The 14686-nt window shown below is 33.3% G+C and overlaps 2 protein-coding genes across 5 annotated transcripts in view; one reads left to right on the top strand and one right to left on the bottom strand.

Moving 5' to 3' along the window:
• The window catches only part of LOC128868752 (uncharacterized), an 86979-nt gene that overhangs the window by 38518 nt on the left and 33775 nt on the right, over positions 1-14686 (top strand). The gene's annotated exons all lie outside the window — the stretch shown is intronic.
• Positions 3727-14643, bottom strand: LOC128868753 (lysozyme c-1). Of its 4 annotated transcripts, none has more exons than XM_054111214.1 (5): positions 14159-14643; positions 11096-11167; positions 8329-8486; positions 7785-7937; positions 3727-4979 (listed from the first exon to the last, which is right to left on the bottom strand). In XM_054111214.1, the coding sequence occupies exons 3-5, from the start codon at positions 8474-8476 to the stop codon at positions 4762-4764; spliced, it is 519 nt and encodes a 172-aa protein (XP_053967189.1). In that variant the 5' UTR covers positions 8477-8486; positions 11096-11167; positions 14159-14643; the 3' UTR covers positions 3727-4761. The 4 variants fall into 4 exon arrangements, with proteins under 4 accessions (XP_053967189.1, XP_053967191.1, XP_053967188.1 ...); XM_054111216.1 differs by having other exon boundaries at positions 14334-14643; XM_054111217.1 differs by lacking the exon at positions 11096-11167 and having other exon boundaries at positions 3731-4761; positions 4831-4979.

The raw sequence follows: 14686 nt of genomic DNA, 5'->3' as shown, positions 1-14686 counted from the left end.
CCACTTTATAAGTATTCCTACACCCAACTAGAAACGAGTCCATCGAACGCGGGACTGGATTGATTGACGTGAAATGAGATGCCGTTGGTCGCCGTCGAAAAAAATCCCAGAAGATGATTAGATATTTCGATTCGATTTTCGCTGAAATTTTTTTAAGAAGTCTGTCGAACCGTGAATATCTGAAAGAGCTGTTTTTGAATAACTTTTTTATTAAATAAAAAAAAACCTTTTGTTTAACAGAAATCTTTTTTTTTTAACCTTTACGCGCTTCACTGCTTGTCCGTTTGTATATTGCAACTGTCTAGTTTGGTAGGTAGGTAGGGGAAATAGTTCAAGTACCACTAAAATAGCACGAAAGTGGCGTTTTGATATCATAATGAGACCTCCAATAGGCAAATACCTACAGCCAGCCAGAGCTTTCGATATAATGGAGAAGGTTAATGGGATTTAGGTTGGCGCACTGCCCCAGGCTGTCGAAGAAAGGAGCGCCCAGTGCCCTTAATAGTCCAGCTACCAAACCCGGACATTTACAGAGAAAGTACTCAACAGTCTCTTTCTCTGAAAGGTCACCACAGCTTCTGCAATCGGGATTAAATGGTAAACCTAGCATTGCCGCGAGTGTACCGATCGTCCTATGACCGGTAAACACAGCTAAGAGTTTGGAAATTGAATGGCGTGGAGCCCACAGGACTTTTTGAGTCCTCCGTCTATTGTACTGGGGCCACAGAGTTTTCGAAGTAGCCAATGAGGAAATGGAGCTCGATCTGTTCTGCGCTTTCTAGAGAAATAAGTTGTGCAGTTCCCCTTTAACAACATTCAGGGGAATGCCGATGACCGAGTAATAGGTCTCTGAGACCAATTCGGTTATCTTTCACTTCTCTTCTCTGCCAAGCTCATAACCAATTTCATTTCTCTCTATGTTCCTATGTCTCGGAACCCAGATCAGAGAAATTTTACCTGCACACCCAAAAGATTTGAACTCCTCCTCCAATTTGGATCTGCACCAAACCAGATCAGAGCCTTGATCGTCAGCAGGAGGAAGCGGGCGATCGCGGTAATAGCGCAGACACACGAAATTTAGTGTAGTCTGCCTTCTTCTCCATCTGCCAGTAAAATGTGAGGCACAGATGGCGCTCCAAGCAGTAAGAAGGCGTTGTTCCTAAGCAACGACAGATGGGCTTTTCCACTCCTTAGGACTGGTAACGGCAGGCTAATCACCTACTCTATTAGAAATAAAAGAAAAAAAGATTAACGAAAGCAACGCATGACTGAGTCTTGTCGAGGCCCTATGCTCACGAGAGGAGTGAACAAATAAAACAAAAACTACTAAGCATTTTGCATGCCTGCAGGATCCCAAAGACTTTCGCCTGAAAAGCGCTAGCAGTACTGTGCATTTTTAAGGAAATAGATAAATTAGCTAATTTAGAGACAATCTCTGCTTCTACTCCCGATTCCATCTTGGAACCGTCAGTGAAAACAGAGGTGCCGGAACCGGTCTAGATTTTCCCTTCGTTGCAATCCTGCTAACTTGGAAAGATTGCCCAGACACGACCCTCAAACTCCAGTTTGCGTATAAAGAGATCTGTATGAAATTCAGAAAAATGCGGTTTTAATGCTTAAAAATGCTACCAAGGGACATCCTTGATAGATTGCCTCCAGAGGCCAACCACCTTTAACTGGTTTATATTTTGAACAGCAATGGAAATAGCGTAAAAGTCAATGGGAAGTCAGTAGAAAACGACATTCGGGTTAGCTTTGGGGCACATTTTACATGTTCCGGTGATGTCAATACATGTACTTTGCACCCTCCCTTCCGAAGAGCTTCCCACCAAACCAGGCATCCGTAGGTTAAAATTTACAGAACCACTACGTTGTAAATTTAAAGCACGACCTGAGGCTTGAGTCCTCATTTTTAGCCGAACATAGATTTGCAGAAGTAACGGGTGATTTTTTAGCTATTATTCTTTTAAACAGTAGGTTTAAACAGCTGACGCTCGTTTCCTGTTTTGTTTCACTGTCAAACATCTTCAGTTTGGCCTATAAGTTAACCATGAATCGTCTTACAAACGAACAACGCTTGCAAATCATTGAATTTTATTATAAAAATGCGTGTTCTGTTAAGAAAGTTTATCGCGCGCTTCTTCCATTTTATGGTCAGTTTAATCGACCCACTGAAGCGGCTATTCGAGCTATTGTGACTAAATTTAGAACCAAATTTATATTATTGGACATCAAACCACCAACATGCTTACGTAGAGTGCGAACTGAAGAAAATATCGCAGCTGTATCGGCCAGTGTTAATGATGACCATCAATTATCGATTCGTCGCCGTTCGCAGCAATTGGGCCTCTGTTACTCAACAACGTGGAAAATTTTTTGAAAGGATTTAGGTGAGAAGCCTTTCAAAATACAGCTGGTGCAAGAATTGAAGCCGAACGACCTACCGCAACGCAGAATTTTTGGTCAATGGGCTCTTGGAAAGTTGGCCGAAGATCCACTTTTTATCGAAAAATTGTGTTCAGCGACGAAGCTCATTGTTGGGTACGTGAATAAGCAGAATTGTCGATTTTGTAGTGAAAATCAGCCAGAAGAATTGCAAGAGCAACCAATGTGTCCAGAAAAGGTCACAGTTTGGTGCGGTTTATGGGCTGGAGGTATCATTGGACCGTACGTCTTCAAAGATGCTGCGAATCGTAACGTAGCTGTGAATGGTGAGCCTACCGTCAAATGATATCCAACTTATTTTTGCCCAAAATGCAAGAACTTGACTTGCATGCCATGTGGTTTCAGCAAGACGATGCCACATGCCACACAGCACGCGTAACAATGGACTTGTTGAGAGGCGAGTTCGGTGAAGATTTTATTTCACGTTCGGGACCTGTCAATTGGCCACCCAGATCGTGCGTTATAACGTCTTTAGATTATTTTTTGTGGGGCTATGTTAAAGCTCATGTCTATTCAGACAAGCCTGCTTCAATTAACGCATTGGAAGACAACTTTAAAGCATTTATATGTGAGATAACGGCCGAAACATTGCAAAAAGGGTATGCCAAAATTAGACTAAGCGGATGGACCATTTGAAGCGCAGTCGCGGTCAACATTTGCATGAAATAATCTTCAAACATTAAATTATATGGACTGTACTATCGATTTAAATACAAATTTCATACATTTTTCTGAATTTTACATATGTTTTTTTGAAAGACTTTCTTATAGCTCTTAAGAAATCACCTAATAGAAGGCTATACTGGCCTTCTTTACCCGATTTTCAATTAGTGTCTTCAAGTTTCATCCAAGATATTTAACTTCCGATGAAAGCTGGGGAACGTAGTTGTTTAATTTGGGAAGTCTAAGGAGTGAAGGTTTCTATAATCCCTAATAAGATTGACTTACGACGCCATTTGCAAAAATTATAAATCTTCCGGTAGGGTAATTAATTTTGTGTCACCTTGAATTTAATGATTTAATGGGATTTGCTCAGAAAAACCACCAAAATATCTATGATAACGTTATGAAAATTGTCCTCTTAAATCGAATTGTTTGTAAGCTGGAATAATTGCTTTTCTATATTAGTTTGACTTCTAATTTTTGATCATTTTGTGATTCGCCTTAGTGGAAATTAAAACTTGGGATTTATTTATTTATTATTATACCAAATTTCAATGGGCTATAAAAATGTATACCTGTAAAATTTTGATGTAGGAGTATATTCAATTTTTTTTTTGCACAAAGTTTGAAACTTTTTTATATGATTTTTGTAAGCGTATAAACTATATATTCTTAAAAAACTTATTAAAAATAAATAGGAAACAAATATATTGTCAAAACTGCGGAATAAGTCCTAGAGCTCTACTTACTGAAGGCAGTGTATTTATGCGCTAGTGAAAGGGCCACTAAAGCATACCGCTGCCGTGAAAAATTGAACTAACTATTGTAAAAAAATATGGCGCTGTAAGTTTTCAAGTAGAACATTTTTTGCGATTCATTCGCTTTTAATTTTTTTTCCATGCAAATACTTTTTTTCATACGTTTTCTTCCACACCAACTTCAAACTTAAATGATTCCATTAACACTTTCAGTTTTCTCATAGCAGCTACCTTTGTGGTTCAACTATCGGCCGCTTTGGCTTCATTATGGCCAATTATCACAGTTGTTTACTTCAGCAATAACAACATCGATCGCCACTACCGAACAGCCAACGCTGATTTTGTATGATACGGTGAACACTAAATTCATTGAAGCATAAATTTCTCACTTTCCTCAGGTTTGTTGCTTATGATCCCCCCGTCTCATGCCGTTCACATCTTTTCATTGCATATGTATGTATAGCTTTGATAAGGCACACAAAGCATAAAAAAATACTTAAAGTCGGCTAATTCATAGAAGATAAAACATTTAAGATTCCAATTTTTTTTTCAGACACATTTTGGCGGCAAAAAATCAAACGCAAACGAAAAGTGTTTGCGGCGATGATATGCCTTAGGAGAACTATTTTATTTTTATTGCTTATGTTTTCAAATTTTTGTTGTTTTTTTTTGTTGTTTTTGTTTTGAATCAGTAAGTAGCTTTGCCAATAGTAGTTCATAGTTCATAAGTATGTAAATATGTAGGCACACGTACTGGCCTTAAATGAGGCGTACATATGCACATAATAGATTTGCATGCAGGCACTTATGTGTGTATGTGCCTACGTACGCTCGAGCACTTTGCTGTAACAAAACAAAACTACTAATCTGCCCTCTGCTCCGCTATCGACTATACCTATTTGATATTAAATATATTATAATAATTAGGCTTCTGATCAACTCTCAATGTTCGACTCGCTCTCACTGTCTGTATATTGCACGCCAAGCCCAGATTTGGTAAATTCTGCGTATTGCGACAGGAAGCCTTCCAGCCGGACCAGTTCTTAAAGCCCGCACGTTCAAAGATCATTTTCGCGCAAGCCACATCATCGGCGATGTTATCATCTAGGAAGTCTGGAAATGAATTCAAAATTAGTACTGAAATATTTATCACGTATAGCAAAAGTGAGTGGCGTAATGATAAGGTCGCTGCATATTGATACATTTTGACTATACTTTTTTCGAATTGTTATTAATTTTTGTTTTTTTAATTTTTTTTTCAAATTAGCGTAAATAATTTTTTTTTATAAAAATATATATATTTTTAGAATTAATATTAAATATTTTTGTTTTATAAAAATTTTTTTTTTTTAAATCATAAATCCTAATTTGAACAAAATTTTAAACATTCATCAAATTTTTATCAAAATCTCAATTTTTTAAACAAGTTTTTTTACAATTTTTTTTTTCAAATTAATTTAGTTATTTTTTTATAAAAATATAATATATATATATATTTGGTCTTAATTTCTTCTTTTTCTTATAAAAAGTTTTTTTTTTTTAATGATAAATTCTAATTTCAACTTTTGACCAAAATTTTTAAATATTCATTATACCAACTTTTTAGACAAGTTTTTTTTTAATAAAAATTTTTTCAAATTAATTAAATTATTTTTTTTTTTTGAAAATATTTTTTTTAAAACCTTTTTTTCAAATTTATAAACCCTAATTTTAACCTTTGAACAAAATTTTAAACATTCATCCAATTTCATCAAAATCTCAATTTTGTAGACATTTTTTTTTAAATTAATTTAATTCTTTTCTTACAAAAATATATATTTTTTCAAATTAATCTTAATTTTTTTTTTATAAAAATGTATATTTTTTTAAATTAATCTTAATTTTTTTTTATAAAAAGTTTTTTTTTCAAAATTAAAAATTCTTATTTCAACCAAAATTTTTTAACATTCATCCAATTTTTATCATTATATCAATTTTTTAGACAGTTTAGTTTTATAAATTTTTTTTTTTTTCAAATTAACTAATTTTGTTTTTAATGAAATAATTTTTTTTTTTAAAGTGAATACTAATTATTTTTTTATATATTGTTTTTTTTCAAATTCATAAATCTTAATTTCAGCCTTCGACCAAAATTTTTAAACATTAATAAAATTTTCATCAAAATCTCAATTTTAATAGAAAATTATTTTTATATAATTTTTCCCCCAAATTAATATTAATTATTTCTTTATAATATAAATGTATTTTTTCTCAAATTAATATGAATTATTTTTTTTTTAAACCTTTTTTTCAAAATTTTAAATCCTTTTTTCAACCTCATCATCTTTCATCTAATTTTCATCAAAATCTCATTTCTTTAGACAACTTTTTTTTTCAAATTAATATTAATTACTTTTTTTTATAAAAATTTATTTTTTTCTCAAATTAATATTAATTATTTCTTTATAAAAATATATATGTATTTTTTCTCAAATTAATATGAATTATTTTTTTTTAAACCTTTTTTTCAAAATTTTAAATCCTTTTTTCAACCTTTGGTCAAAAGTTGTTTAACTTTCATCTAATTTTCATCAAAACCTCATTTCTTTAGACAATTTTTTTCCAAATTAATATTAATTACTTCTTGCTTATAAAAATTTATTTTTTTCTCAAATTAATATTAATTATTGTTTTTATAAAACCTTTTTTTTCAAATTAAAATCCAGTTTCAACCATTGAATAAAATTTTTAAACAATCATCCAATGTTCATGAAACTTTTTTGTTAATTTTTTTTATATAATTTTTTTTTTTTCAAATTAATATTAAATATGTTTTTCTATAACTTTGTTTTTCTCAAAATTTTTTGGAACATTTTTTTTATAAATTTTTTTTTCCAATTAATTTAATTATTTGTTTTTTATGAAAATATTTTTTTTTTTTTCAATTAATATTAAATATGTTTTGTTATAAAAACTTTTTTTTTTAATTTTAAATCTTTATTTGAACCTTTGACAAAATTCATCCAATTTTCATCGAAACTCAATTTTTTAGAAAATTAATCTTTTTTAAAATTCATATAAATTAAAATATAAATTTTAATTTTTTTATATAAAACTTTTTTTTTTTGTTTTTTAATTTATATTAACTGTTATTATTTTTTTCCAAAATTATGAATCCTAATTTCAACTGTTGACCAAAAGTTTTAAACCTCCATCCAATTTTCTTCAAAATCTCAATTTTTTAGAAAATTTTTGGGTATGCAATTTTATAGCCTATTTATTTTGAGCCTGATAATGTGGAAGTTTGAAGCGGCTTAAAGCCCTAGTTGATTTTTAATAACTTTTTTCCTTGATGCTGTAAGAAATTTTCTCCTTATAACGAATGCTCGATACTTTTTATATAGAGAAAATGCGCCCCACCGTCAGTGAAAAAGATAATTGAATATCACGAATTTTTTTAGTTAATTCAAATTTGCACTTTGCACTAAAATTTAATGAGCATAAACTGCGTACCCGCTTTTTTTAATTCTGATTAAGAAGTTTAGACTTTTGTACCAAGTCTGAAGCTTCAATTAATCTGATCTTTGTTATACAAGGTGGCGCAAAATTAATCATCCGCTCTTGTTTCTGAATAACTTTTTTACTAAATTAAAAAAATAATATTTTTCGCCTCATTGCTTGTCTGTTTGTATGCTGGAGCTGTCTAGTTCACAAGTATCAAATATGATTGACGTACGACGCCATTTGTAAAAATTATAAACCTTCCGAAAGGGGGACTAATTTTGCGCCACCTTGTAGAATGAATTATTTATTAATAAAATAAAAATAAAAATAAAATAGCTGCAATTAAAAAATAAGCAAATATATAGTCAAAACTTGTCAATATGGCCTGATTTTATGATTCTGTCTCTATCTTTAAGTATTAAAAATGCATTTCACCTTCACACTTTTTATCACAAATGCCACCTTTGCGATTAACGCGACACCAATCCTTGCTGCTGATTTGGAAGAGACCATAACTGGCGCTGCCATTCGGATTTGTTTTCACTACTTTGGTATTCCTGTTGCTTTCGTGCTCAATCAAACATATCCCTGTGGAATAGGACATTGTTTTTTTTTTAGTTGTGTTAGTGTTTATTATGGCTACGAGGTGTGGCAATTTCTGAGAAAATTTGGGGCAAAGTTCTGGTTCAAAGTTCTTTGCCCATAAAGCCACAAGTAAATGAAGTTTGAGGGAGACTGCTGTGAAGGTAGTTAATAAAATTTTGCTCGCAATGCCATTTTTTCGACATTGTAATGCCAATATGTTGCCATTACTTTATTATCGATGTTAACTAATAGTGGTCCACTATAATGACGCTCTTTGTCATCAAAAGTAGTGCAAAGAAACTGGGCATAACTTAGTTTGCTTGCGTTTTGTAGACAAATTCACGGCACTAAATTGGCCCACCTCGTAGCATTGATAATTACATAAAGTACTTACAGTTAGAGAGAAAAGTTTTATTGATTCCATATTTTTCCAAAAGTTCACGCGCTAATTGACAGCGCATATATTCTTTACCATCCACCTGGGCATTAAACAGCAGAAAGCCCAGCACAAGCGTGGTTAGCAATACATTAGAGCGGATCATTTCTCAGGATCTGTGAAAAAATTAATAAATAAATTTCATATTAATAATTCTAGTACGGAATTCAAAACTGTATGAACGACGAAATTTACTACAATTTTTAACATATTTTCGTAAGCAAATAAAAACTAAACTCCTTAGGTAAAATTATTGAGTGACGAAAGCTGAATTAACATAGAAACAAAAATAATTATTTTTAAGCAAATAAAAACTAAACTCCTTAGGTAAAATTATTGAGTGACGGGGGCTGAATTAACATAGGAATAAAACTAATTATTTTTTGCTTTTCAGATATACAAATTTTTTTTTTTTTTTTTTTTTTTGTAGAAACACACTTTTTTATTTTTTGTTTTTTTTTAGAAATATTCTGTTTATTTTTTGTTTGCTTTTTATAAAGAATTTTTGTTATTTAATAAGATATTATTTCAATGAAAAATAAAAAAAAAGAATTGATGCTTTCCATTTCAATTCAACCGGGGTATTCGGGTCATGTTCTTCGATTTCGATGTAACTCAAATATGTTGCTCTCTGGTCAAAATAATGAGACACGTATTTTTTTGTTCGCCCGCAAAAAATTTTTTTCAAGAGTTATCGGCAATTTTGTTTTTCGGCTCAAAATCAATTTTTTTTAATTATATAACAAAATTTTTTTTTTAAATGGGCATAACTTAGTCAAAAATGAATCGATTTTAATGATTCTGGATTCAAAATGATCATCATTGAGTTGTTTTTGAGTAATGAATTTTTGAGTAAAAAACCTGTTTAGCCCTTTTTGATTTTTGGAAAATAAAAAATGTTCAACTACGTTTTTGCAATTGTTTCTACATGAAGTCATTCGTGTAAGTAATGACGATCATTTTGAACCCAGAATCATTAAAATCGGTTCATTTTCGACTAAGTTATGGGCATTTAAAAAAAAATTCTAATATAGATGCTTTCCATTTCAATTCAACCGGGCTATTCGGGTCATGTTCTTCGATTTCGATGTAACTCAAATATGTTTTCGCGGCATATAACGGAACTATTTATATTTGCTTTGATATATTGTGCATTCAACAAGTGATTTTAATCGCGGATAGAAGCACGACTCGTTAAAAAATTAAATGGAATCTTCGAAAGCGTATAAGAGGCATATTTTGTATTTTTTTATAAAAGTGGTAAAAATGCAACAACTGCTGCTGCAGAAATAAACACTGTTCATGAAGAGGATACCGTTAGTGTAAGGACTGCGAAAAAGTGGTTTTCAAACTTCCGAAGTGGTAATTGCGACGTGGAGGATGCCTGCGCGCTGGTCGTCCTGAAGTCTTTAACTCCGACGCCTTGCTCGAACTCGTGGAAGCTGAGCCAAATTTGACAATCGATATGATAGCTCATAGGTTAAATCCATCGCATGGAATAGTTCACAGTTCACAGGCACTTGGTTCAGTTGGGAAAGGTTTCAAAGCTGGGAAAATGGGTTCCGCATAGACTTTCCGTCGCCAACCGCCAACAGCAGAGAGTGAATGTGTGTTCTCAGCTGCTGCAACGGCTTGAAAATGAAAGTATTTTGAACCGAATCGTTACTGGTGATGAAAAATGGGTATTTTACAATAATCCTGTTCGGAAACGCCAATGGTTAGCTAAAGATGAAACACAGGAACCGACCCCTAGAGATGACCTTTACCCCAAGAAGATTCTTCTGTCTATTTGGTGGGATATGGCCGGTATTGTTTACTATAAACTTCTGGAACCAAACCAGACGATAACTGCTGATTATTATTCCCATCAGCTATCAAACCTGAATGAGGCACTTAACAAAAATCGACCGTCCTTAGTGAATAGACGCAAAGTTTTGTTTCACCACGACAACGCAAGACCTCATACCGCAAGGCAAATATTAGGCAAGCTGAACGCGCTCGCGCAAGCTAATGCCGCATCCACAATACTCTCCGGATATTGCACCTTGTGTTTATCACCTTTTCCGTGGACTTCAATCCCATATGAGTAACAAGAACTACTCCTCAAAAGAAGCTATAAAAAGGGATATCGAAGCGTATTTTGGCTCCAAGGAGAAAAAATTGTTTGAGCAGGGAATTAAAAATTTGCCTCTATGTTGGAAAGACATTGTAAATAATGAAGGAAAATATATTATTGATTAATAGATACGTTAATCTTTTTTATTAATTTTAAAACCACCTTTAAAAAACGCCCAAACTTATGGACTGACCGATATACTATGTATATGTATATATAATACTTTCCAAGAGCCTGCTAATGATACCTGTCCGATGCAAGTCGATTTGACGTCTGACAAAAGGTTCTAAATTTTCGGTATATATAGCAACGCTACTTTTAGTGCGCGATGTAGGGCTGTGCAAAATGCCATACGCTGTGATTCAGTAGCAATAAATCGGAAACAAATTACCACAAACAGGCGGTTTCACAAAAACAAAATACAAATTAAAACCCATAAATTCACACGAAAAATAAAATTAGTTCATTATGGGCGCAAAAGGGTATCACTAATAAAAATTCCACCCACATGTTGACTAAAGTGTCGGCCGGCCAACTAGACTTGTTGGCATAATAATCAATGTAAATATGTATTAGGTGTGTACACATGTTGCGCTCAACAAAACTTACGTGCCGAAACCCCTTTTCAATGTTGCTAGTGTAGACAAATAACGAAACGGGTTTCCTGGGTATCTCAAGTATCTAAATGATAAGTAGTAGACAGGCAGCGGGTATGTACATATGTATGCAATGTATTTAATAATGTGCCAAGAAATTAACAAAAATAAAATAACAAGGTTAGACACACATACATACAAAAATGCATGTACATTACAAAAACAATGTGTATAAAAACAAGCAAAGCAGCCGTAATAAATTAAATGAATTGGTAAATCACTTTAGCGAGCAAAACTTAAGCACTTCTATGCTCATAATTCTAATCTCAAATTTTGTTGCCGCTAAAATCTCTTTATAAACATACATCTCTACACAAACACATACATATCTGGGTATAGATGTATAAACGTAGATTTCTTTCTTCGAAAGCGCATCAGTCAAAAAGTACCGCTTCGACTGTGAAGTTATTTACACCGTTGAAAAACCTATGGGTCCGCAAATGTTTTGCGTGTAGCGCTCATTTTGACCGGGTGTGGCCACTTGTTTGTGCTTAAAAAAAGGTTATTTATCAAACAAACGTCAAGCCAAATATTTTGCAGAAAAATGTATAGAAAAAAATTTAAAAAAAGTTAACGTTGCCAGGTGAATTTTATTGCGAAAATAGCAACTTTTCACAAATTTCACTAGAATATTATGGTATTGGTAAGGGTGAACAAGCTTATATGAAAAAAATTAAAGCTGGTGTTGCCACCTATTTTTTTTTGTTGGAAATTAAGAAATTGATTACAAAAATATATTTACGTGGCGGGTCCCAAACCCAGCGCACAGATATCCAGGGTTGTTTCGCCTTCTCACAGTAGCTCATACTTGAACGGATGTGTGGAAGTTACCCACAGGACACTTGGGCGAAGCACGGAAGTTAGCCTGCTTGGACTGCATGCAGAAGAATCGTCCTGGCCCCTCCCAAGTGAATGGCGATCAGAGACTTTCCCCACTGGCGTGGACTTCTACACATTGACCCACCTTCTTTGCGCCAATCAAGAAGAAGAATATATTGGGTTGGCAACTAAGTAATTGCGGATTTTTTTTTTTAGAAAATAAAAAACAATTTTTTCATGTTCATAACTGGCATGTTAGTAGTCGTAGCATCGCTCAGGAGCGAAAGGTCGACGATAAAACAATTGTAAACCATTTGCAAAAATAGTTGATGCAAAAATAATGGATTTCTTTAATTCCATCAAAAATTTACGTCTGTCCTGCGTAATTTTTCAAAACAGAAAAATCTGAAAATGTACTTTTTTTATCACAACTTTTTTATCTCTAATTTGAATTGATATTTCAAAAATATCTATAAACAGTTATAGATAATAACTACCATTTCTATTGAATATATGATTTTGGCCATGCCTTTTGAGGGTTGCTATGAGGTTTGTGCAGCGATTGGTCATCAAGCAAAAAAGTTTGAAATTTCTAAAAAATTCACTGAAAATATTCAAAAAAACGTAATTTTGAACTTTATGCAGTGGTGAAAATTTAAATATAGAGTTTTTTAAGCACTTTTCCAACTTTTTTTTTAAATTATAGGATAAAATATACTTAAAAAAAAGTTAGAAAAATGCTTAAAAAACTCTGTATCAAAATTTCGACTGCTGAATAAATTTCAAAATAACTAATTTATGTGTTACTGAAAAAAAAAATTTGTTTAAAGCCTGTTTTATCAAAAAAAAAAATTATAGTTTTTTTAAAGCCTGTTTAATAGGTCGGGTCGATTTGTGGGGAGGCAAAAAAATCGCCCATTGCTCTGTGAAAATCATATTCTAGGGATCAAAATAAGAAACTTTGCCGAAGGAACCATACCTCTAAAACGAATTCTGATGTCCCCCAATTTGGGTCGAACGAAAAATCCCACTTTGACCCATTTAGAGTGCTCCAATCGAGTCCAAATGTATGATCGAGCCCCACTAGCTTTGAACGCTCGATCCACCCATGCCAGTGGCACACCCCCTGGAACTCCCCTGGGGGGCTCCCCATACAATCATTTCAAAATATCACCATTTTTGGCCTTTGCATGAGAAAAGAAACTAAAAAGTTCGACCCAAATTGGGCGACATCAGAATTCGTTTTAGAGGTATGGTTCCTTCGGCAAAGTTTCTTATTTTGATCCCTAGAATTCGATTTTCACAGAGCAATGAGCGATTTTTAAATCGACCCGCCCTACTGTTTAATCAAAAAAACAAAACAAACAAAAAAATATATATATATATATCATTTTTAATAATAATTTTTTAATGATTATATATATACATATATATATATATATTTTTTTTTTTTTTGATAAAACAGGCTTTAAAAAAATTATAATTTTTTTCAATAACGCGACATTTTTAGAATGTTAGGATGTCCCGAAAGTCTCCTGAGTATTGGCCTCCCTCAAGTGTAACAATTTTGCTTGGTTACGAACTCATTAAGACAGAAAAGTGAGTGAGATATGTCGCCGAAGTTGATATGAGAGTAAAAATCCGGTTCAACTTCCAGTGCTCTGCAGTCCATTCACCGATCACAGGTGGCCTAATTGCTTCAACTCTTGTTTCAGTCGGCACTGATATAGAAGTTCGTAAGCATCTTCACACAAAATCTTTCAAATAGTGGCCGAGTTCATTCAACAAATTTGGATTCAGTACAACACTCACTTATGCTACGGTCAATGCTTTTTCGGTACGCAAAATATGGGTTTTGCATTATTCATTTGGTTGAATAGAGAAATCGAAGTATTGCAGAGCAACGCAATTTGGACGAAGTGCTCTGTAAGTGGGGCGCTCGGGTCGTGAAAATTGGAAGTAGTTTGCCCACAATTGGTAAACACTATTTTTGCTCTGCAATTTTCCAGTGAAGTTACTTCTACATTTATGCTGAAAAAATGGTTCAAAAACAGGCCTACATTTATGCAGCTGAAGACATTCTCAACCAAAATCTTATGCGCCTAACAAAAGCCCCCGTTACATTTCCCGATCTACGATTGCTTATGAGAGTGCAAGGTTTGTGTATTATCAATTTTTGACAGGTGAAAGTGCTTACTTAATATTGAACTTCGATAATCTCACGTGCTCACACACAAACAAACAGGTAAACAGATGCTTTAGCGTTCTTTGCTGCACAGTTTAGCAAATATCCATGCACATATGTATGTATGTGTACGTCCACGTGTAGACGTGAAGGCATTAAATACTAAAATTCACAATTTCGAGTTTACGTTCAAGTGCGTGGCAAATGCTAAAACCACTTTATGCAAAACTTTTTTTCTTATTTAAATCAGCCTATGCACTTTGTAATTTTGGTGTTTTTTGTGCTTAGTTGTGTTTATTTTGCATTTGGTAATTTAAATTAGTTTTGTTTGTTATTGTTGTTTATATAGTTTCGTGTACACTTTTAATTAGTTTTGCTTTGTGTGCGCCCGCCTCACAACGCCAACAACAAAAGTGAACTGTAGAAAACCAAATACGATCCGATCGAGCGGCGGTTAGCAGAAGCAATGCGCGCTTAATGATCCCCGAGCGGTAACTACAGCGTGAATGAAACATGTTTTGGTCTTTTGTTTTTGTTGTT

Source organism: Anastrepha ludens, chromosome 6 (genome assembly GCF_028408465.1).
Source record: "Anastrepha ludens isolate Willacy chromosome 6, idAnaLude1.1, whole genome shotgun sequence".
Taxonomy (NCBI): Eukaryota; Metazoa; Arthropoda; class Insecta; order Diptera; family Tephritidae; genus Anastrepha; species Anastrepha ludens.
The sequence above is the reverse complement of the archived record's forward strand: the minus strand, read 5'-3'. Positions and strand labels throughout refer to the sequence as shown.

Coding starts and splice junctions, on each gene's coding strand:
- LOC128868753 (XM_054111214.1), bottom strand. CDS start 8,476: ATGATCCGCTCTAATGTATTGCTAACCACGCTTGTGCTGGGCTTTCTG. Junction 7,938..8,328: donor TAAAACTTTTCTCTCTAACT/GTAAGTACTTTA, acceptor CCTATTCCACAG/GGATATGTTTGATTGAGCAC. Junction 4,980..7,784: donor TTGTGATAAAAAGTGTGAAG/GTGAAATGCATT, acceptor ATTCATTTCCAG/ACTTCCTAGATGATAACATC.